The sequence below is a fragment of the Myotis davidii genome, unplaced genomic scaffold (assembly GCF_000327345.1).
Source record: "Myotis davidii unplaced genomic scaffold, ASM32734v1 scaffold699, whole genome shotgun sequence".
NCBI classification, from domain to species: Eukaryota; Metazoa; Chordata; class Mammalia; order Chiroptera; family Vespertilionidae; genus Myotis; species Myotis davidii.
The window spans coordinates 2,312,321-2,336,291 of record NW_006291007.1 but is presented as its reverse complement, the minus strand read 5'-3'; the positions used below and the strand labels follow the sequence as shown (position 1 = coordinate 2,336,291).

Genomic DNA, 23,971 nt, shown 5'->3' with positions numbered 1-23,971 from the left:
GGCGGGGGGCGGGCAGAGGGGTCTGGGAAGCCCCGCGGTTGTGACATTATGTGGGACAGTGGCCGGGGTGTGTCGTTTCTTCGAGTCGCGATCGGTCCTGGTAGCAGGTAAGTGAGGGTTTTTAGGGTGACCCGACCAGTTCCCAGATCCTGAAATGTGGGTGGAACTTGAGGCTTGGGATTGTGAAATGTCACGCAGTATCCTTAAGTCTCGGTTGGTGATGGCGATGATGGAACTTTAGCGTTGAAAGGGATCTTGAAGTCCACCGGGGCCATCCATCCGTCTGTTCTAGGAATGCCCTTAGAATGTCACTACCAGAATCAGACAAGGGGCTTTAAACAATCGTGGTGTGTTTTTTTGGGTGTTTTTCTTTCGCGGCTCCAGAGCTTAATATACTGCAGTTAGGAGCCACAGCACGGCATACTGCTCTTCTTTTGTGTGTCAGTGCGATGCGCAGCTTCTCGGTGAAACTTACGGTGAAATACACCAGCTGTCGGGAGGACGGGAGGCGGGTGCCTGGCAGCAGGGGAGTAGCCCCTTAGAGGAGACTGTTGTTCTGTGTTTATGCCTTTCCACCCCAAGCCAGCGTAGTTCTAACTGACGTATGCATACCGGTGTCCTTGAAGTGAGCCAAGATGAATGCTCACTTATTTAACGGGGTCTCTTATCTTTTTAATTTAGTTTTTAATTTTTATTTGCTGATTTTAGAGAGAGTGCAAGAGAGAGAGACAGCATTGTTTCGTTCCACTCATTTATGCATTCACTGATTCTTTTTTAAAAAATATTTTTCCACTGCCCTGGCCGGCTTGGCTCAGTGGATAAAGCATCGGCTTGCGGACTGGGGGGTCTCGGGTTCGATTCCGGCCAAGGGCACATGCCTGGGTTGTGGGCTCGATCCCCAGTGCGGGGTGTGCGGGAGGCAGCGGATCAATGATTCTCTCTCATTATTGATGTTTCTATCTCTCTATCTCCTTCTCCCTTTCTCTTTGAAATCAATAAAGAAATATATTTTTTTAAAAATATTTTTTCCACTATATGTTTACTTACTGATATTTTAAATTTATTTTATTGATTTTTTACAGAGAGGAAGGGAGAGGGATAGAGTGTTAGAAACATCGACGAGGTGCCTCCTGCACACCCGCCACTGGGGATGTGCCTGCAACCAAGGTACATGCCCTTGACCGGAATCGAACCTGGGACCCTTCAGTTCGCAGGCCGACGCTCTATCCACAGAGCCAAACCGATTAGGGCCATTGGTTGATTCTTACATGTGCCTTGATGGGAGATGGGATCAGGCAACCTTGGTGTTTCTGAATGAACTCTAATCAACTCCGCTACGCCGCAGGGCCTTAAATTTTCTTTTTTAATTACAATTTACATTCAATATTATTTCATATTGGCTTCAGGCATAGTGGTTAGACAACCAGCCTCCCCCCTCCCATATTTCAAGTACCCACCTGGCACCATGCATAGTTATTACACTATTATTGACTATATTTCCTCTGCTGTACTCTTTTAATTTTTAGAATCAAGTAACTTTCGTCCAGTTATTAATCATTGTTATGCTCATAATTGTTTGTTAAATCTAGGTAATTGCTCAGCTTGTCTCAGGTGTGAAGAAGGACTTGGTACTTGAATTACATAGTTTTTTATTTTTGTGTGGTCAGTTTTATCCATCTTTTTGCTACAGTTTCTGCTTTTGGCACCCTGCTTAGAGAGCCTATTTCATGACAGTGATACTTACTGTTTAGTATTTTAGGGTAAGGGCCTTATACACATTATTTTACTTAATATCAGCCTTGTGATGAGGTACTGTTATCTGTATTCTACAGAAGGGAGGTTACAAATTAACTTAAAGTAATTTGCTTAAGGTCCCTCACTAGTAGATGTCAGGGTGAGCACTTAAACTTATATCTGCGGGACTCGAGAGGCTATGGTATTGTGCCACTGATACCATTTCAGGGTAATAATAATACAATTAATTAGCATTTTCTTCAAATACACTTACCATTTACATTTTTTAAAATATATATTTTATTGACTTCAGAGAGGAAGGAAGAGGGAGAGAAAGCTAGAAACATCAATGATGAGAGAGAATCACTGATCAGCTGCCTCCTGCACACCCCACACTGGGGATTGAGCCTGCGATCCGGGCATGTGCCCACTGGCAATGGAACGGTGACCTCCTAGTTCATAGTCGACCCCCAACCACAGAGTCATGCAGGCCAGGAAAATTTTAACATAAAATTTTAAGCCTATAATTTATTTTGCCTCATGCTTATCCAGTAGTGAGAGATTTGTCCCAATACCATTTAACTGCTTCATTGCCCACTAACTTAAATGCTACTGTTATCACATACCAAGTTCTTAAATTTACATGTCTTTTTCTGGTTGTCTTTTCTTTTTCTTTCTTTTTTTTTTTTTTCTGTAAGAAAACATTTATGCCCTAACCGGTTTGGCTCAGTGGATAGAGCGTCGACCTGCGGACTGAAGGGTCCCAGGTTCGATTCCGGTCAAGGGCATGTACCGGTACCTGGGTTGCGGGCACATCCCCAGGAGGGAGTGTGCAGGAGGCAGCTGATCGATGTTTCTAACTTATCCAAGTTTCTCTCTATTCCTCTCACTTCCTCTCTGTAAAAAATCAATAAAATATATATATTAAAAAAAAAGAAAACATTTATTGGGTAAATTACAGAGGTAGAAAAAGTAGTTTCTGGAAGAAATGGGCTGAGGAAACAAGTTATAGAGGTAAGAAGGGCCCTTGAGCTTGGGAGTAAGCTAATGGTAACATGCCTGGGAGATGGGAGGGAAAGGGAAAGGAGGGAGAGCCTTTTTCTGGTTTTCTAACCGATTTCATTAAGTTGCTTGCCTTTGTTCATCGGTACTAAGCTTTTAATCATGATAGCTTTATAATGTGTTTTACTTTTATAGAAGTGTAATGTGCCCATTCATTATTTTAAAATTTTTCTTGTTATTCTGGCAAATTTATTCTAACAAATGAACTGAGGGAAGTTAAAATCAAAGAAAAGACTGATGGAGCTTTGTAAGTTGCTAATTTATGACCAACAAAAATATAACTTTTTAGCATTATAGTCATCTTGATATTATGAGGGTAATAAGTAATGGAAGATGCAGGCAGTACTGTTTTAATAGCAAATTAAAACACTGGAAAGTTTTATTTGTGGAAAGTATCCTTCACCATAATTTTTACTTGATTAGTAAATTTTGGGTTCCTAGGGTTGTTCACTATGTACCCGCTTCTTAGAAGTAGAAATTTTTTGCCCAGCTGGTGTGGTACAGTGGTTGAGCGTTGACCTAAGAACCAGGAGTTCATAGTTCGATTCCTGATAGGACATGTGCCCCGGCTGTGGGCTGGATCCCCTGCCAATTAATGATTCTCATCATTGATGTTTCTTTCTGTCTCTCCCTCTCCCCTCCTCTCTGAAATTTAAAAAAAAAAAAGTAGAAATTTTGTTTATTTTTAACTTAAAAAGTGAAAACGGAACAGAATTAATATTTGTAGAGTTCCTACCATTGCATCAGACCACATATTTTTATGTAGCATGTTCATTACTTACCTTGTGAGGTGGGTGGTACTATTCAAAAGTTATAGAATTAAAAGAGGCCAATAGAAATGAACACATTTGTACCTAAATATGGTGGCCTTGTTAGAAACTTCGATGAGAGAGAAACATCGACCAGCTGCCTCCTGCACATCTCCCACTGGGGATGTGCCCGCAACCCAGGTACATGCCCTTAACCGGAATCGAACCTGGGACCCCTCAGTCCGCAGGCCGACGCTCTATCCACTGAGCCAAACCGGTTTCAGCCAGCCTTGAAACTTTTTATTGAAGGATAATATGTCTATAGTAAAGGTATAAGTTGATGTCATGTTGAGATTTGAATTAGGTTTAACTTTAAAGCTCCTTTTACATCTAATTACGGAAAATATTAGATCATGTTTACAACATATGTTTTGTATTATTTTGTTGAAATAAACCTTTTATCTTTTTTTTTAATTAATAGGTATGCAAAAAGCGAAGGAGAGATGATGACAGATCTTCCAGTGAAACAATTACGAAATATTTATCACCAGTAGAGAAGACTGGAGACAGGATTTTTTCTCCACCAAAATCCAGTAATATTCTGGATTATTTTAGAAAAACTTCACCCACAAATGAGAAGACTCAGTTAGCAGGAGAGTGCAAGATAAAATCATCTGCAGCATCACCTGCTGACATTGGCAAAGACTGTAAAATACCTTTGGAAATGTTCTCAAATATAGAGTTTAAGAAGAGAAGAAAGACAGTTAATTTATCTCATCAACTAAGTAATATTAAACCTGAAAATGAATCTCCGATTGAAATTAATAGTGATGATAGCAAAGAAGACTCTAGTTTAAATAATGATGTGGTAGAGAGTAGTACTTCTGTTTCACTCAAGCAACATGTAGAAATACTTGCAGAAAGTATTCAAGATATCAAAAACCAGTCAAGCATTGTGGCCTCCAAGAAAAGTTCTAAGAAAGTAAAACCTAAACTAGGGACCACAGAAAATGATTGTAAAAATTTGAGAAAAAGGAAGCGCCAAGAGATAATAGATCTATCTGAAAGTTTACCCTTAGCAGAGGAGCTAAATCTCCTTAAAAAAGATGGTAAAGATAGTAAACAGATAATTCCTTCCCTCGTTAATGAAATGGAGAGTACTACAAATAATGTAACTAAACCAGCCCAGTTAAATGATGGTACAATAACTGTCTCGTATGAAGAATTTTTAAAAAGTCACAAGGAAAATAAACTGGAACAGATCCCAGACTCTACAATGTCAATTTGTGTTCCTTCTAAAACTGTTGAAGGTAGAGTCACAAGTGGTTGCACAAGTGATACAGAAACCTGTGAAATTTCCCAGCAAGTACCCTTTAAGACAGTTACTGTTCTTGCACAAGTTCACCCAATCCCCCCCAAAAAGATAGGGAAAATACCCTCAATTTTCTTGAAACAAAAGCAGTCGGAAATGGAAAATAGTCTGTCTGATCCTGAGAATGAACAGACAATTCAGAAAAGAAAATCTAACGTTGTCATACGGGAGGAAGAACTAGAATTGGCAGTATTGGAAGCTGCAAGTTCTGAAGCTGTGAAACCAAAATGCACTCTAGAAGAAAGACAGCAATTTATGAAAGCATTTAGGCAGCCAGCATCAGATGCACTTAAAAATGGAGTCAGAAAGTCTTCTGATAAACAGAAAGAGCCTGATGAAAAATCTTTAAATGAGGAAGAAAGAGACAGTAATTCTAAAAAAATCATGGAACATCCTAATATCCAAATGGTTTCAGATAATGGCAATTCACAGTCACACACTAATAAAGGAAGTTTTCCTAAGGGGAAATGTAAAAAGCTAAAGAAAAAGGATAAGAAAATGTTAGATATTGGTGCTACTTCAGGTGAAAATAGAGAGGGAAATCCTCAAATGAAGGAAACAACTTTTTCCTTTAAAGGTAAACAAAGTAAAAATAGGCTAAGAATGAGTTTAAGACAAAAGAAAACAGGAGTTTTCAAAGACAGCCCGTTATTTAGCAGTGCAAGTTTTATTTGTGAAGATGGAGCAAATGATGACCCTCTAAAGATTTTTTCTCAGTATAAGAAGTCTTCCAGAAAAACTAGCACACCAGTGAAGGATAAGGTAATATATTCTAAAGCTGAAACGGAAGACAGCTTGGTAAACGATTTTACACCCAAATCAACGAGGAGATCTGTAAGAGGTAGCAGGACACCTTCTGCAACAATCATTGGAGGTACAGATTCTGGAGATGCACAAGATATATGCCCTGTGAATGCTTCCACTCCAAGAGCATCCAACCTATCAGAAAAGCATGCCTTATATACAGCGGAATTAATCACAGTATCCTCTGATTCAGAGAGTCCTATTAGGTAAGGCAAAGTTTTGTTTTTGTTCTAAAGTTTTAAGTATTTTGCATATACTGTTAGCTGGGAAGGAAAATAAGCATTAGAGAGTAGTATTTTTTCATAGAATACAGCTGATTTATAAGGAAAATAAAAGAGGGTGTCAAAAATGCTGCTTTTCCACATTTAATAAAGTCAGGCATGATTTTAGAAGAATTCTAGATATATTTCAGATGAGCTCTACACTCTTCTAACAGTTGCTGAATGAAATAGTCTTCAAATATGACTTCGGTGCATTTAACAAACAAGACTAAAAATAAATCATAGAACTTTATTTCTTGGGTAAACAGGGCCATGCATTATGAAGTCTATACTTGCATACTGGTTTTGGCTAAGGTAAGAGGGATCTTAGGGGTTAACTTTCTGTAAAACTCATGACTTCTAAAATAAACAACTTATATTGCAAGTTTAATCTTGAGTTTGGCTTACTTTTGAATTAGTAATTTGGAACTAATGGAGTGTTTTTGTGTTTTTCTGTTTTAGAACTGTCCCCAAATTGGAGCCCTAGTTGGTTCTTTTCTGTATTGAATTCTTACACGTTATAATCATGAAAATGTTTCTGAATTTTTTTTTCCAGAATGAAATTCACCAGAATTAGTATTTCCAAAAAATCTAAGAAGAAATCTAAGAAAAGTTCCAAGAAATCTGAAGCAACTGGTGGAGATTTTACCTATCTAACTAGAAAGGTAATTGAAATATTAGGGATTGCTGTAAGTGATATTCTATTTTCTTATAAGCAAAAATAACAACTACTACTATTAGAAGTAATACACTATAAGAAGATTCACACATTTCTTAGATTATGTTAACTACAACCCTATGTTATTTTCCACTATTTTTTTATTCCTCTAGTTCAGTGGTACTCAACCTTCCTAATGCTGCAACGCTTTAATACAGTTCCCCATGTTGTGGTGACCCCCCGTTTCATTATTACAAATTGAACATAATTAAAGCATAGTGATTAATCACAAAAACAATATGTAATTATATATGTGTTTTCCGATGGTCTTAGGCGACCCCTGTGAAATGGTCATTCGACCCCCAAAGGGGTCGCGATCCACAGGTTGAGAACTGCTGCTCTAGTTAGTTATTAAGATATCAAGATAGTTAATTGTGAGATGAAAGCAATTGATAAGGGCAGTCTAATTTACTTTTCTAGGTTTTGAGAGTTACATTCCAATTTTTCTCTAAGGTTACTTTTAGATCATGATCGAATGTTTGGTTTACTAGTATTTCTGTAGATTAGAAATAAAGAGTACCATTTCTGGTACTATTGACATTTTGTGCTGGATAATTCTTTGGTGTGGGGGATTCTCCTGTGCATTATAGGATGTTTAGCAATAACCCAATTAACTGTAGGTTTATTCAACTTTTATTTTAGAAAGACCATGCCTTGTTTGTGTACTGCTTAGAATTATGATTCAGTAATAAAATTTCCAACAAGACAAATCTCAAAATTTATTATATCCAAATTGGGGCCCTTATCTGAATTTACTTAGATCAGTTATTTTATCTCATTCTATTAATGTGTCAGTGATCCTCTTACCATACCGCCTTGCTTTTTGAAGCCTTAGCCAGGCTTGTTTACTAGCAATAGGCGAAAATCTTATTTATGTTCTGGAAGAAATTTTTCATTTATGAGAATAAGAATAGACTGATTTTCCTAAGAGCTCCATATTCATAACAGCTCTTCCAACAGATATTTACAGAATGGCTTTCAGAATGGTTCTGGCTTCATTTTTTAAAAAAAAATACATTTTATTGATTTTTTACAGAGAGAAAGGGAGAGAGATAGAGAGTTAGAAACATTGATGAGAGAGAAACATCGATCAGCTGCCTCCTGCACACCCCCCACTGGGTATGTGCCTGCAACCCAGGTACATGCCCTTGACCGGAATTGAACCTGGGACCTTTCAGTCCGCAGGCCGACGCTCTATCCACTGAGCCAAACCGGTTTCAGCTCTGGCTTCATTTTTTCATGCAATAAATATTTATTGAATGCAATGCTATATGCTAGACATTGGGAGGACAGCTCCATAGAAGATGCACATGGACTAGACTTTCATGGAGCTTAAGGTCTTACGGTGAATTCAGGCACATAAACATGCAATTGAATACATGTGATAAGATTTATAATAAAGTAAGTACTGAAAGCACATAAATGGGATGCCTACCTTCCAGGAACAATAAACAATAAACAATAAACAGGGACCTAAATAATAAAAAGTGTCCTTTAAACATAGGGAATGGTGTGTGTAAAGGCCCTGGAGACAAGAGAGAACATTTACATTTTAGGGAGTGAGAAGTAGGGTCTGGACTATTCAGGAATTTGAACTTTATTCTGAGAGAAGTAGGGAGCCATTTTAAGTAAGGGGACTAACATGATCAGCAGTTCTAGAAAAATTACTCTGTAGTATGGAGAATAATTAAAGTGGGAAGGTTTGAGGCTGGGAGACCATTTAAGAGGCCTTTGGAGTGATCCACATGAGATATATTGTGTTTTGAATGACAGGAGTGAAAAGTGGACAGTGGTTATTCAGAAGACTCGATGGGCTGGATGTGAAAGAAAGGGAGAAGCGAAGCACGATAGTCAGGCTTCTGGCTTGGGCTTTTGAGCGGATGCTGTTGCATTCCACTGAGATAGGAAGAAAGCTTGGCGTGGGAGAAAGATGAGGAATTTGGTTTTGGAAGAAATGGATTCTAGGTAACTGTGGGATGTCCACGTGGAACCATTTATAATTACCAGTTGGATCCATGGTCCTAAATCTTTGCAGAGATTTGAACCATAGGGAAAGCTAAAGGAGTCATTAGCATATTGATGGTAAATGAAACTCTGAAAATGGATGAGATGAAACAGCAAACATTTATTTAAAAAACAAACTGCAGAAGTATATAAAATGTACAAGATCTCTTAGCACATCAATGACAGAACCAGGTCTGAAGACCAGAATTATTCTTATCTAGTGCTCTTTTCCACACCTATTACCTTTCAATCTCTCGCCAAAGGATTCAGCCTAATGGTATCTAAAATCAAAGAATAAACAGCAGTGTGGTGATTGCCAGAGGGAAGGGGGTAAGTGGAGAAGGGGTCCTAATATATGGTGACAGAAGATTTGACTTTGGGTGGTAGGCACACTGTGCAATATACAGATCTTATGACATAGAAACTCACACATGAAACCTGTATGTTCATGTTGACCAATGTCACCCCAATAAATAAAGTAAAAAAAAAAATTAAAGGACTGTATAAATACTGAAGTATCAGACTTCCTGATTAGATGGTTCTGTCATAAATAAAAATGAAGTTCAAATAAATGGATAAAATCAAAGAATACATGGCATGACGATGGTGGAGAAATAACCAACAATTCTAATCTATACTGCTAACATCTTTCTGGATGTTTTTCACAAATGTAACTATTTATCTGGATAAATTTCAAGTAAGAAATCATGGCAAACCAAGTATAACTAGACATTTTAATTTAATTGCCTTGGCAACATTTGAATAACCATTTCTTTGTCTCTAATGTAATTTGTGATTGTATTTTTTCTATTATATATATTTTTAAATAGACATTTTCCTCTTAAGAGCAGTTATTGGTTTATAGCAAAATTGAGCTAAAGGTACAGAGATTTCTCATATATCTCCCGCACCCACACATGCACAACCTCCCCCATTATCATTACCAGAGTAGTACATTTGTGGTATTTTGTTGTTTTATTTTTATTTTCAGTATTAAGTCAGGGGATAATGAAATGAGAAAGGGCTTAGGATACCAGAAGCAACAGGAGAGAGCCTAGGCGGGGCTGCTTTGGCTCTCTAGAAAGTCACAGAAAAGAGGACCTTTGGGGGTTGATCTGGGATGAGCTGCCGCTGCCCACTATTCCCTTGTTGCAAGTCCCCTGGGAACCCTCAGAGTTTAGGAGATGTACTCCCGTGGGGGAAGAAGAGAGCGAAAGGGCCTAGTAGTACATTTGTTCAGATTGAAGACTATGTTGGCATATTATTACCTAGAGTCCATAGTTTGCATTAGGATTCATAGCCCTTAGGCAGCGGTTCTCAACCTGTGGGTCGTGACCCCTTTGGCAGTCCAACGACCCTTTCACAGGGGTCACCTAAGACCATCCTGCATATCAGATATTTACATTATGATTCATAACTGTAGCAACATTACAGTTATGAAGTAGCAACGAAAATAATTTTATGGTTGGGTCACAACATGAGGAACTATATTTAAAGGTCCAGAAGGTTGAGAACCACTGCCTTAGTGTGTTCTGGTATATTCTGTGGGCTTGGACAAATATATAATGACGTGCATCCACCATTATAGTATTATACAGACTAGTTCCACTGCCTTAAAACTCTTCTATGCTTTGCCTATTCATCCCTTCCTGCTGCCCGCCCCCCAACCCCTGGCAACTACTGATCTTTCTACTGTCTCCATGGTTTTCTATTTTTTCTATTATTAAGTATAATATGTTTGCCAGAATCTAAATGAATGTTTCATATTTTTGTTTAGGCAAGCAATACTTCAAAAAATGTATCAAAAGCAAAACAATTGATTGAAAAAGCAAAAGCTTTACACATTAGTAGGTCAAAAGCTGCTGAAGAAATAGTGACACCCTTAAGGCGTTCATCTAGACGTCAGATTCTTCCTGAAGGGAAGAAAATGTCAGACACAGAAGTAAGTATTACAAATATTTATTGGTATAAATTATGTCCTAACCTTGACCAGAGTGGCTCAGTTGGTTGGATACTGAAAGTTCACAGGTTCGATCCCCCATCGGAGTGCATATGGGAGGCAACCTATCCGTATTTCTCTCACTGATGTTTCTCTCCCTTCCCTCCCCCTTTCTCTCTCTCTAAAAAAAATTTTGTCCTATTTTGTTGTTTGGAGTGGGAGAAGGAAATCATTATGAAGTTAAAAGGTAAAATTATAAGGTACCCTTGAGGTGGTAGAAAGAATGTAATTTTTATTTCTGCTTTAAAAGTCTTTGGCTCTCTGCCCTAGCCACTTTGGCTCGGTGGATAGAGCGTCAGCCTGTGGACTGAAGGGTCCCAGGTTCGATTCCGGTCAAGGGCATGTACCTTGGTTTTGGGCAGATCCCCAGTTGGGGGTGTGCAGGAGGCAGCTGATCGATGTTTCTCTCTCATCGATGTTTCTAACTATCTCTCTCCCTTCCTCTCTGCAAAAAATCAATAAAATATATTTAAAAAAAAAAATCTTTGGCTCTCTTTTGCCTACAGAATGTTTGAATCCTTATTGAGTCATTCAAGATTCTTCGTAGACTGCAGTAGGGCTTCCCTTTCTTCAAAACACCAACCTTCCTCTATACAATAAATTATTAATTTCTCCCCAAATGGTGCAGTTTTTAAATTTTTTTCAGTTTGTAGTCTAATGATGGGGAAATGTATGAAGTTGCTAATGTAATTACCTTGTCTATGGCTTCTAGCACTGTAATCCTTTTGAAATTTTAATGACATTTTATTTTAAAAATCTTTATTGTTGAGAGTATTACAGATGTCCCAGTTTTTTACCCTATTGCTCGCCTTCACCCGATTCTCACCCCACCCTAGGCCTTCATCACCCTATTGTCTATGTCCATAGATATGTGTTTATGCATATAAGTTCTTTGATTAATTTTTCCCGCCCTGCCCCCCCTTCCTCTGAGATTCACCAGTCTGTTCCATGTTTCTTTTCTATGTCTCTGATTCTGTTTTTATTGTTCGTATTTTTTAGCTTTTCTTTTCCTCCTCCTCCTCCTCTTCCTCCTCTTCCTCTTTTTAAAGAATACCCTTCAACATTTCATGTAATACTGGTGGTTTGGTGGTAATGAACTCTACTTTAGCTTTTTCTTGTGTATGATATATTTTAAAGAGTTTTTTCTTATCCTGTCTTAGGACTCTGTAATAATAATAAATTATTTTTTCTTATTTTGTCTTAGGACTCTGTAATAATAATAAATTCAAGTCCTACTTCTTTAAAGCATCCTGAGACAAATCAGAAGAAACTTCAGTGTCTAAATGATGTGCTAGGAAAAAAACCTACAAAGACTTCTAAAAATGAACCTGGTAATCAGATTTGATAACACTTATGATGAACATTAGAAGGTTTGGGGGTTATATTGTTCTGAATGCTCCCATTTTAATTTAATCTCTTGTTTTATTGATGGTAAACTTTAATTGGATTAAATATTATTTCTGTTTTTATAAGTAAAGTTACAATGTAGTGAGGAGTTTTGCAAAGGGTAACTGACCATATCTTAAGTTATCACATTTCTGTGTATTTATTTATCCTTAGTTAAGTTAGTGATTCCCAAACCTATTTGTCAAAATAATCTGGGTAAATTTTTAAAAAAATTACATCTTTATTTCCTTTTCTAGACATATTAACTAAGAATTTCCAGAGCTGGGTTGTAGGAATCTATAGTTTAAAAAAATTTTGTTCTCCAAGAGATTCTGATAATGATATTGCCCAGTTGAGGAACTAGATCCTTATATAGAATTTTTCTTAATTGGAAGAAACTTTTAAGGAATTCATTTTTTAAAAGTTTAAAAAGATAGAAATATAATTTGGAAAGTAGTTGGAAGGAAATGGAGATGATGAACATTAATACTAACCTAAGTATTTATTTTTCTCAGGAAAAATGAAAATCGCTCCTTTATTTCTTACCAGAAAGGTTCATAAAACAGCTGATCCTATCCTTGGTTTTGATGAAAGCAGGTCAGTCCAGGACAAATTTTTAAATGCCAAAATGTTTTATGGAATGTGTTTTGTTTTCACTTACTTTGATGAGAAAGCATGTAAATTATCATTTGAAGCTTTAATAAATACATTTTAAAAGATGAACTTAAAATATGACAGTGCTACAAGTGAATTTGAAGATCTTGTTTTTTTGCAAACATTTTGGGGCCATCTCTAGACAAAATAGTGAAAAATAAATAGGCAAACCAAAAAACCAAAAAGCTGATTATGAACTTATTCAATAAACCAGGCACTGTTTTTTGGTACGAGAAATATTATGGGAAACAAAACGAGACATTCCCTGTCCTTATGAGGCTTATATTCTAGAAGAAAGACAAGCTATAATTGAACATTAATTGGGCCAACAAATGAAATATTGCATTTGTACTAAGAAGGAGAGATACAAAGTTCTGTTAAGTTTATATTAAGTAAATTTTGTCTTGTTAAGAAAGGCTTTACTGAGGAAATGACGCTTGAACGGAAGGATAAGCCGGAAGTCGTCAGGGGAGGGAACAGTGTTCTAGCCAGAGGGAACAGTCCCTGTACCTGGATGGAGCATGGTCAGTACAGGAGATGGGAAGATGCCAGTGCGACTTGCGCATAGAGAGCAGGGGAGAGAGGAATGTGAGATTAAGCTGGAGAAGTGGGTGCCAGTCCAACCAAAGGATTTTAAACATTTGGATTTTGAAAGTTTTATCTGACCGCTGGATTAATTCTGCTGTTGTATAAAGAGTGGAACAGAGGAGAGCTTATAGTGGATGCAGGAGGCCAGGTGTGAAATGATGCAAGTGTGGACGCAGGTGTTGGAAAAGATTTAGGCGATAAATTAAAAACCCTTAGTGATTAATGAGAGCTGGGGTGGGGAGAAGAAGGTGTAAGGATAACACTTAAGCTCTGGTCTATGTAAGTGGATGGCACAATGGAAGAAGACCAAATTTAGGGACATCATGTATTCAGGTTATTTGTTTTTCCTATTTCAATTTTATTGATTTACAAATTATATATTGTTAAATGCATAAATCTTAAGCATACAGTTTTGATAAGTACATTATATTGGGATATAACATTTTTATTTTACTCCAGAAAAGTTACTTACTTTTCCTGTTATCCCCACCACTGCTACAACAAAAAGGTTACCACTATTATGATTTCTGTTACCATAGATTAGTATTGTGTTTTAAAATTTTACATAAACTTTAATTATATATATTCAATTATGTACATTCTTTTGTGTGTAGTTGCTTTTGCTCAGTATATACACACACATGCACATATTATTATTTAAAAAATTTTTAAATAATGTTTTTATTGATTTTTAGAGAAGAAGGGAGAAGAATAGAGAGATAGAAACATCAATGAAAAACATCATTGATTGGCTGTCTCCTGCCATGCCCCCTACTGGGGATTGAGCCTGAAACCCAGGCATGTGCCCTGACTGGCAATTGAGCCGGTGATCTCTTAGTTCTTGGGTTGATGCTGAGCCACATCAGCCAGGCTTATTTTTTTTTAATCCTCAACCAAGGAGTGAGAATATTTTTTCCATTCTTTTTCACAGAGAGTGGAAGTGGAGTGGGGAGAGGGAGAGAGGAGAGAGAAAGAGAGAAAGGCACATTGATTGGTTGCCTCCCATATACACCCTGACTGGGGATCAAACCTGCAATGTAGGCAAGTGCCCCCCTGACCCGGCATTGAACCTGTAACCTTTTGGTGTACAGGATGATGCTCCAACTGAGCCCCCAGCTAGGGCCAAGAGTGTAGTACTAGAAGGCCCCTTTCCAGTAACCGCTGAGAGAGAATGTGGGAGGAAAAGATATAAAGAAATTTTCCTTCTAAGAATGCGAGAGGCATCCCTGGATGGACTCCAACCAACTTTTTGGTTAACAGGTGAATGCACTAACCGATTATGCTAGAGACTTGCTGTTTTCTGATTATTATATGTATAAATGCATTTTTAAAAAAGGAAAACAGAAAACAATGGGTAGAACACTTACCACCCCTAAATAGCCCCTGTTAACATTTTAGTGGGTGTCCTTCATATTTTTTCTTTCTTTCTTTTTTTAAATGCATTTAAAAAAATATATTTTATTGAGTTTTTACAGAGAGGAAGGGATAGGGACAGAGAGTTAGAAAAATCGATGAGAGAGAAGTATCGACCAGCTGCCTCCTGCACAACCCCCACTGGGGATGTGCCCGCAACCAAGATACATGCCCTTGACTGGAATTGAACCCAGGACCCTTGAGTCCACAGGCTGATGTTCTATCCACTGAGCCAAACCAGTCAGGGCCATATTTTTTCTATATATATATATATAGTTATTTAACTTCTTAACACTGATAGACTTTTGTTTTTATGATAAGCAAAAAAGAATTTGACCAGCTAACATCTTAGCTGACTAAATCTTTTCAAATTAAATTAAAGGTATTTATTTTAAAGACTAGAGGCCTGATGCACAAAATTTGTGCAAGAGTAGGCCTTCGCAGCCCCGCCCCCACCCACTGGTCATTCTGGAAGGTTGCTCCAGAAGGTCGTTTTGCCGTCTAGTCTAATTAGCATATTAGCTCTTTATTATATAGGACAGTTTATATGTTTAAAGTTTTTATAACCTTAGCTTTCCTTTTTACATCATTTTCTTAAAAGTCAAGATACCTCCGAAAGATCTCAGGATTGTGATGTGCGACTTAAAGCAAAGCGTGACTTTTTAATGAGTGGTCTGCCAGATTTGTTGAAACGACAAATTGCAAAGAAATCTGCCGCATTAGATGTGTACAATGCAGTGAGTACCAGTTTCCAGAGAGTAGTTCATGTACAACAAAAAGATGATGGTGAGCTTGTTTATTATTATGGGATATTTACTTTGAAACTGTTAGAAGTAATATGAAACTATGTAAGGTGGTTTAAGATGAGGCAAAGGTTTAAGTGTAATTCTTAGAATGATTTTAGTGGGAATTTAAAGTCTCTTCCTGAGCCTTAGACTCACTTTACCAAGGATGACCAGGGGCAAGAAAGCCAAAGTCATCCTCAGCCTTTACCCCTCATGCCGGGGGACAGCAGGCAATGTGTGTGGGACCTTAAGTGCATATTGTTCTCCAGAGAGGCACTGTGTTCTAAAAGGAAGGCCATTCCCTTCTGAAATTATAGCCTGTGTGTGAACAGGGCATCTTTAAGAATTTCTCACAGGAGTTCAAGCTAATGTTCAGGGAAATTTGTTTGCCTCCTTTCCAGGACAGCTTCTGCTGTTTAGTACCTACCTATTTTGGGGACTATTTTCTGGAATGCGTAGCAAGTAGCAGTGCTTCATTGCCCTAGTTCACCCTATTCTCACATGCACTGTGCACAAGAATGAACTGTTTGCACAAGCCTCTTTCTTATAAGGTGGTTTTAGTATGACCATAACCTAATTCTATTTGGATTCTAATACTGTAACAATTACAGTCTTACTTATATATTTTTTAATTGCTGGTAATGTACAAAACCTTATATCTTTATGTTGTTATTGTTTCTACCTAGAGTTATTTTTGTCAGCACAAAACCAGTTATATTCCCTCAGCTGGCTTTGTGGTTTGGTTTAGTGCACTCCTTCTATCATGAAGTGTACACTGTGTTCTGTTTTCTTTCTTTTCCTTTTATGCTTTTGACCTTGGTATTTTGTTGTTGTTGTTAATCCTCATCCAAGGACACTTTCTTTCCATTGATTTCTAGAGAAAATGGAATGGAGGGAGGGAGGGAGAAAAAGAGAGAGAGAGATAGAGGAAACATTGATGAGAGTGATACATCAATTGTCTGACCAGGGCTGGTGATTGAACCCCCATATGTGCCCTTGACTGGAATCGAACCTGTGACCCTTTGGCCTGAGGGTCAATGCTCTAATCACTGGGCAACACCAGTCAGGGCCTGACCTAGATACTTTTTGAGTTTCATTCGGCTTCTCATTTGTATGGAGAACTTCCCAGCCTGTCTTTGTAATAATATTCTACTTTTCCTTTTTTCCAACTGCCACTGGTCATTCAGTTGATGAAGCCTTTTCTGTTATTGTTTACTAGTTCGATTTTATATAGTATTTTTTTAATTTAAATTTTTATTGATTGATTTTTAGAGAGAGGAGAGGAAGGGAGAAATATCGATTTGTTGTTCCACTTATTTATGTATTCCTTAGTTAATTCTTGTATGTGCCCTGACCAGGGATTTAACCTGCAATCTTGGCATATTAGGATGACACTCTAACCTACTGAACTACCTGGCCAGGGTTTACATAGTACTTTCTGAAAGTATATTCAACTGTAGAAATTAGTTATGCTCCCCCCCCGGCTCCTCCCTCCCCCCCGATTTTGACAAACCCATTCTCCTAGAAGCATGCTACTATAAAACATTGGAGATGAGCAGATAAGGCAAACACAGAGAGCACTTCTCTCCCTAGAACCACAAGAGTTAGCAAACACTTAACTGTTGCTTGGCATTTGCCAAACACTTCATATGAATATCTAGTTTAATTCCCATTACAACTTTAGAAAGTTAAGTATTATAATTGTTGCCCCCACTTTACACATGAAGAAACTAAGGTTTAGGGTCTTGCCCACAGTCACCTAGCTAGTAAGAGGCAGAGTCTGGATTTGAATCTAGGTCTGACTTTAGAGTTTAAACTTTAAACCAGAATGTTAACTGACACTGACATTTTTATTGTGAGTAGCAAGGTTGATTTAAAAATAGAAGAAAATTTGTAGATATTTGCTTATTTTTAACAATTGGAAGGGAAGGCTAGGTAATTTTTATTAATTGTATTTGTTGGAGGTGAAGATTTTGTTCCCTTTTGTACTCTTCTTAGTTTTGATACTTTTGTGTTAACTATGTAGTTAAATCTTTTTATGTTTATATACTTGGCATTTGATAAATGGGTAATATGTGAATGAAGGTAATTAAAACAATTTTTCTGTTTTTCTTTAGGGTGCTCTTTGTGGCATTTGAAACCACCCACTTGTTCTCGCTTAACTAAACTTAAACAATGGAATACTAAAGTAAATCTTTCTAAATGTGTTATTGCTCTTGGTGAATTTTCAACATTGAATTCAAATTTGAAAAGTAATAATTCTACTGTTGTGGTAAGTATTAGAAAGCTCATTCATTGTAGAGTGTTTCCTTCACATCTTTTAGAGAAAAAAAAATTTGGATATCTACTATTATAGCCTAAAAAATAAATCTCAGCTAAAGTAATATCTCTTTTAAATACTAGAGCTATAAAAACATTTTAAGAATTAATGCTGCCGAAATTGGTTTGGCTCAGTGGATAGAGCGTCGGCCTGTGGACTGAGGGGTCCCAGGTTCGATTCCGGTCAAGGGCATGTGCCTAGGTTGTGGGCACATCCCCAGTGGGAGATGTGTGGGAAGTGGCTGATGGATGTTTCTCTCTCATTGATGTTTCTGACTCTCTATCTCTCTCCCTTCCTCTCTGTAAAAAATCAATAAAATATATTTTAAAAAAAAGAATTAATGCTAGCCAGTTTCAAAATATTACCACCTGCTGGCTTAGGCCTGCTCCCCTGGTGGCAGATGGCACGCCCAATTATATAGTACATTTAGATACTTTATAAGTCAGCATTTTAATCTAGTAAATATGTGAAGTACAATTACTAGTTGAAAAGGAACAATTGATTTAAGTCCTTAAAAAACTAAGCAAATGCAGCTTTTTGCCATCAAGATTGTTTTTAATAACATTTCCATCAAGTTTACATTTAATGATGAAAGCTAATATTGACTTACTAGAAGTCCGGTGCATGAAATTCATGCCTGGGGGTGTTGGGGAGGGGTTCCTCAGCCTGGCCTGCACCCTCTCCCAGTCTGGGAGCCCTTGGCGGCTGTCTGAATGACGGCTTAGTGCTGCTGTCACTGCACTTGCCAGCCATAAGCCTGGCCTCTGGCTGGGGGAACACACTGACCACCAGGGGGCTGCTCCTGCTTTGAGCGTATTCCCCCTGGTGGTCAGTGCACATCATAGTGACTGGTAGTTCCACCGTTTCATTGATTTGCATATTAGCCTTTTATTATATAGGACTAGAAGCTCTGTGCACAAAAATTTGTGCACTGGCAGGGGGCGGGGGTGGGGGTCCCTCAGCCCAACCTGTGCCCTCTCACAGTCTGGGATCTCTCGGGAGATAACCACCTGCTGGCCTAGTGGCAGAGGGCGGGCCCAATCCCGAGGTGTCTGCCCTGTCTCTCCTGGTCTCAGATGGCAGGCCCAGATCTTGCGCTGGGGGGGCTGCTCAGATCATGCTGCCGCCTGCCCCGCCCACCCCGCCCAGCACATGGCAGGCCTGGATCCCTCGCTGGGGCAGGCGGCGGCTCGGGATCACTCTGAAGTCCCTGCGGATGTTCAGGCTCCAAAAGCATAGTTTTTCTTTCTTGGTTTTGTTTTTACTTCTTGAAATTGAAATGTGTTAAAATATTTTTTTTAAAGAATAGCTCAAGCACCCAGTGAGGCCGTAAAGCCTGGGGTGCTTGCTTGTGTTGTCCGAGTCTAAGCTCGCGGGGCTGGAGCGCCCCCGGGAGACGGTACCCCGGCGCGGCTTTGTGTCCTTCCCGAAACCGCACGCACAGCTGCTGCCGGGTGCCCGCTGTCCGCCTTCACTTTTCGGGCCGAACTTGCCGGTCACTCCTGGTCTCCGTCCGATGTTGGGGGGGGGGGGGCGTGTTTCTTCCTGAGGAGCTGTCCTGGTCCTGGCCCTGGGCCTCCACTTCCACAGACCCACCCCCCTCCCCCATGCTGGGCCCGCCTTACAGCAGAGTCTCCCGCCCTCCCCTGTGCTCTCCGCTTTCCTGATGCTCCTTTTCGCTTCCAGAGCCGCCCGTCTTGCTGTGTCCCGCGCCCTTTCGCTCTTCCATGGAGACGCCCAGACCTTTCTTTCCTTTGGGTACTTCCAGGGCTTTCTTCAGGTTTCCTTTCTGAGCTGTTTTTCTGATTTTGGACCTGGGAGCCAGGCCTCCCCGGCTGCTTCCCTCAGCTCCGTGTTCGTCCTCGCCACCCGCAGCGTGTCAGCGTGTCAGCCTGCGCTCCTCTTCACTGTCACCCACTCCCTGTGCGAACATAGTTCTGGGGTCGACACCTATTTTCTTCTTTGTTGTTTGTTTTAAAATAACTTCTCTAATGTATTGGTGCCTAGTTCCAATAAGCATAAGCCTGATGCTTGAGTAGGCAGGTTCGGGTCTCCTGGCTGTACACCTGGGGCTCGCAGCTCCGGTGTCAGTTCTGAGGAGCTGCCTGCGCCTGGGGCTCCTACCGCCATGGAGGGGTGGTGTGCTGCCAGCCTCTCCCTGTCGTGGGGTGGGTGGCGGCTTGGGATCATGCTGCCACCTGCCCTGCCCGCTCTGCCCTGCACATGGCAGGCCAGGATCACACGCTGGGGGGGCCAGCAGCTGGGGATTGCGCTGCGCCAGCCCCTGGTGGGGTGGAGCAGAGGGATCTGCCTGCAGTATGCAAATTAGCTGCCATCTTTGTTGGCGGTTAATTTGCATATCATGCTGATTAGCCAATGGGAAGTGTAGTGAAGGTATGGTCAATTACCATGTTTGTCTATTATTAGATAGGATTATTGACAAAGTAATTGGTAGTATTGTGCTTAATGTTAATAGACAATGTGGGTCAGTTATTGAGTATTTTATTCTCTATTTCAGTTAATGGGGAGAAGAAAAGATTTTACTGAAGAAGTAAGAAATCTTTTGCTGGAGGAAATTACATGGTTAAATCCTGAGTTTTCTTTGAGGAAATATTTTCCATTGCTTCTAAAAAAAAAAGCTGAGCACCAAGTACTCTCTGAATGTCATTGTAAACAAGGTTAGTGATAATTATTATCATTTATGTTAATATTTCACTTTTGAAAGCCCTAAGAGGTTATGGCCGGTGTGGTTCAGTTGGTTGAGCATTGTCCCATGCACCTAGAGGTCATAGGTTCAATTCCTGGTCAGGGTCACATGCCCATGGAGCAGGTTTGATCCCAGTGGGGGGCATGCAGGAGATAGCTAATAGATGTTCCTCTCTCATCATCAATGTTTCTGTCTCTCCCTCTTTCTCTAGTATCAATGAAAACATTTTTTAAGAAAAAGAAAAAAAGCACTAAGAGTTAGCCATTGACCCTTGGAAGTGGTCATCATGAAGAGAACATTGCTTATGGCTGGCAGGGAGAACTTATTCAACTGAAGTAAAGCATCTTGTGCAATGCAGTGTTAGCCCTGCCAGCTTCCAGAGATGCCAGCCCAAGACAGCTATTAATAATTCACTTAAGGAAAGCCTTAAATGAGATAATTTGAACTTATTTGCTTGTACAAAGGCAGTCTAAATAAGATATTCAGCTTGCTTTCAGCATGCCATATTTGATTCTTACCTTTCGTTTTGTAGTAAGTCAATTGGATATTTTGAAGTAATACTAAGATTATTGGGTATTAAAATTTTTTTGATTAGTAAGCATATGCATTTCTATTATTCCCCAAATAGAAAATCCACAACTAGAGCCTGATGTCAATCTAAAGGAAACCAAAAGGAAACGAGTGGAAACCAAAAATCATAAATCCAAAAGAAGGAAACCAAATGAGTATTCAGAAAATCCAGAAAATGTAAATGGAAAACCAAAAGAACTGGAAAAAACACACAACTACACTGGGATAAAGCTAGATTCTCCCAAAAGTCTGTATTCTAAAACACGCAGGAAGACACAAACTGCTGTGAGTACAACATGTGAAGTGGAAAGTGAAGCAGTAGAAGATTCTGATGTTCTGATAATAGATGATGACAAAGCATCTACATCAGAAATATCTTCTGTTCCTGGTAAATTAGTTCTTATCTTTTTTTTAAACCTGTCACTTCCCCTCTCTCAATATATGCTCATTGCAAATTCAAACAATATATATGTATAAATAAGAAGTGGAAGCCTCACTGATGAGAGTCTTATAGATAATCTTAACATTGCTTTTTTTAAAAAATATATTTTTATTGATTTTTTACAGGGAGGAAGGGAGAGAGACAGAGAGTCAGAAACATCGATGAGAGAGAAACATCGATCAGCCGCCTCCTGCACATCTCCCACGGGAGATGTGCCCGCAACCCAGGCACATGCCCCTGACCGGAATCGAACCCGGGACCCCTCAGTCCGCAAGCCGACGCTCCATCCACTGAGCCAAACCGGCTTCGGCTTAACATTGCTTTTTGATCTTTGATTTTTTTTCGCTTCTGTAAATATATATGCTTTCATAAAAAATAGGGATCAGCCCTAGCCGATTTGGCTCAGTGGATAGAGCATAAGCCTGCAGACTGAAGGGTCCCCAGTTAAGATTCCCTGTCAGAGGCACATGCCTGGGTTGTGGGCTCGATCCCCAGTGGGGGCATGCAGGAGGCAGCTGATCAGTGATTCTCTCTCGTCATTGATGTTTCTATCTTTCCCTCCCCCTTTCTCTCTGAAATCAGTGAAAATATATTTTTAAAAAAATAGGGATCATATTATACATATTATTTTACATGTATTTCTCATATTTCTTACATGTTCCCATTCAGGGTATCTAACTTTTCCCAAGTATCCTATTAAATTAATTCATCTATTTATGTTGCTTTAGAGCAGGGGTGGGGAATGTCCAGCCCATGAGATCATTTGGTCTGGCCCTGCAAAGGCATTAGGGGTGAGTTAATGAAATGTTTGACCAAATAGAGCAGGCTAATTTTTAAATTGATAATTTTGTATGGCCCGTAAATGATATTATAAATATCCAAATGGCCCTTGGCAGAAAAAAGGTTCCTCATCCCTGCTTTAGAATATGTTTTGATATTTGCATAGCAAGTCTATCATTTTTAAAAGCAATTTTCATACATCTCTACTATGAACTATAGTAGTTCATACTCATAAATTTCCTTTACTCTCATAAATCCCATTGAGGTTTGATTTTGCATTAGTTTATAGATTAGTTTGGAGTGAATTGACATCTTTACAACATTCAGTTTTCTCAACAGGGAATGTAACATATCTTTCCATTTAAACTGGATGATTTAGTTGGGCATTTTAATGTTTCTTTTCATTGTTCAAAAAAGACTCCACTAAAATTATGCTGTCTTTGTTCTTTAGATATTTTTTTTCTTTTTTAAAAATTTTCTTTAGATACTTTTTATGGTAAAAAATATTTTTTATGTTTCCAGCATTATTAAAAATTTGAATGTATACTTTTAAACTTTACTGTCATGAGACTTTATGGTGGTTTTAAAGGAGGAATTTGATGTGAAGAATTTTAAATGTAATATTAAGTTTTGAAATTGCCTTGTTGGCATTTTGTAAATATAAATATTTATACAAATAGTAGTTATTGTTACATAAACTAATATAAATATCTAAGAATATATGTTTATGTCAAGGAACAATACTTTAATGTATATTTTTGGCTTTAGATTCTGGAACTGAAGACATGCTTTGGACAGAAAAGTATCAACCTCAGAACTCCAGTGAACTCATAGGCAATGAACTTGCTATAAAAAAGTTATATAGGTTGGTAAAATGGAGATATAGTTAATGAATATAGTTTTTAAATTTTTATTTATTCTAAAACCTATAATTGTAAATTATTATAATTATAAAGAACAAACAAACAAAAGAATATTAAGTAAATATCCCTCTATTGTCCCTAGTGGTAAATCACTATTAAAGGTTTCTTGTAAAACCTTCCAGAAAAAATTTTATGCATATATTAGTTCCTTCTTTCATATTACATTAATTCATGCCCATTATCTTTTGTCTACAATTCTAACATTCAAAATGTTCTGAAGACTAAAAGTATATTAACTTTATTACATAAAGTTTATTGTAGTCTTTATTGATCTCACTTGTAGGAGTTTATACATTTTTAAAATGAAAATATTAAGTGATTATGGGTGTACTGTCACATACCTCTTTAGAGGTATTATGTAATGCTAGGGGCCCAGTGCACGAATTTGTGCACCTTGAAAGGAACTGTGGGCTGTGAGGCTGTGGTAGGCCCAGGGGTGGGTCTCGGCCCATCCTCTGGGCCCCCGCAGGGTCCTCCCACCATGGCCCCCAGTCCCCTCTCTGCCAGCAGCCCGGCTCCTGCTGCTTCCACATGCTGATGGTGCCGGTCCCACTTGCACCTGCTGACAGCACAGAGTGATTGGGGCCAGCGCCAGCAGCAGGTGCGAGAGGCAGCTGCCAGCCCCTATTGCCTCTCAGGAGTAAGGGGAGGTGGAGAAGCCCGGAAGGGTGATCTGGGCTGGCAGCCACAGCTCGCACCCA

The 23,971-nt window shown here is 38.9% G+C and overlaps 1 protein-coding gene across 1 annotated transcript in view; it reads left to right on the top strand.

Annotated features, from left to right (window-relative positions):
* The window catches only part of ATAD5 (ATPase family, AAA domain containing 5), a 61,607-nt gene that overhangs the window by 870 nt on the left and 36,766 nt on the right, over positions 1–23,971 (top strand). The window contains exons 2-11 of the mRNA XM_006764063.2: positions 4,027–5,927; positions 6,538–6,646; positions 10,481–10,645; positions 11,907–12,033; positions 12,604–12,685; positions 15,345–15,529; positions 17,646–17,800; positions 20,367–20,526; positions 21,184–21,513; positions 23,116–23,212. Of these exons, the coding sequence (XP_006764126.1) occupies positions 4,027–5,927; positions 6,538–6,646; positions 10,481–10,645; positions 11,907–12,033; positions 12,604–12,685; positions 15,345–15,529; positions 17,646–17,800; positions 20,367–20,526; positions 21,184–21,513; positions 23,116–23,212 (3,311 nt within the window). The remainder of the gene's footprint in view (positions 1–4,026; positions 5,928–6,537; positions 6,647–10,480; positions 10,646–11,906; positions 12,034–12,603; positions 12,686–15,344; positions 15,530–17,645; positions 17,801–20,366; positions 20,527–21,183; positions 21,514–23,115; positions 23,213–23,971) is intronic.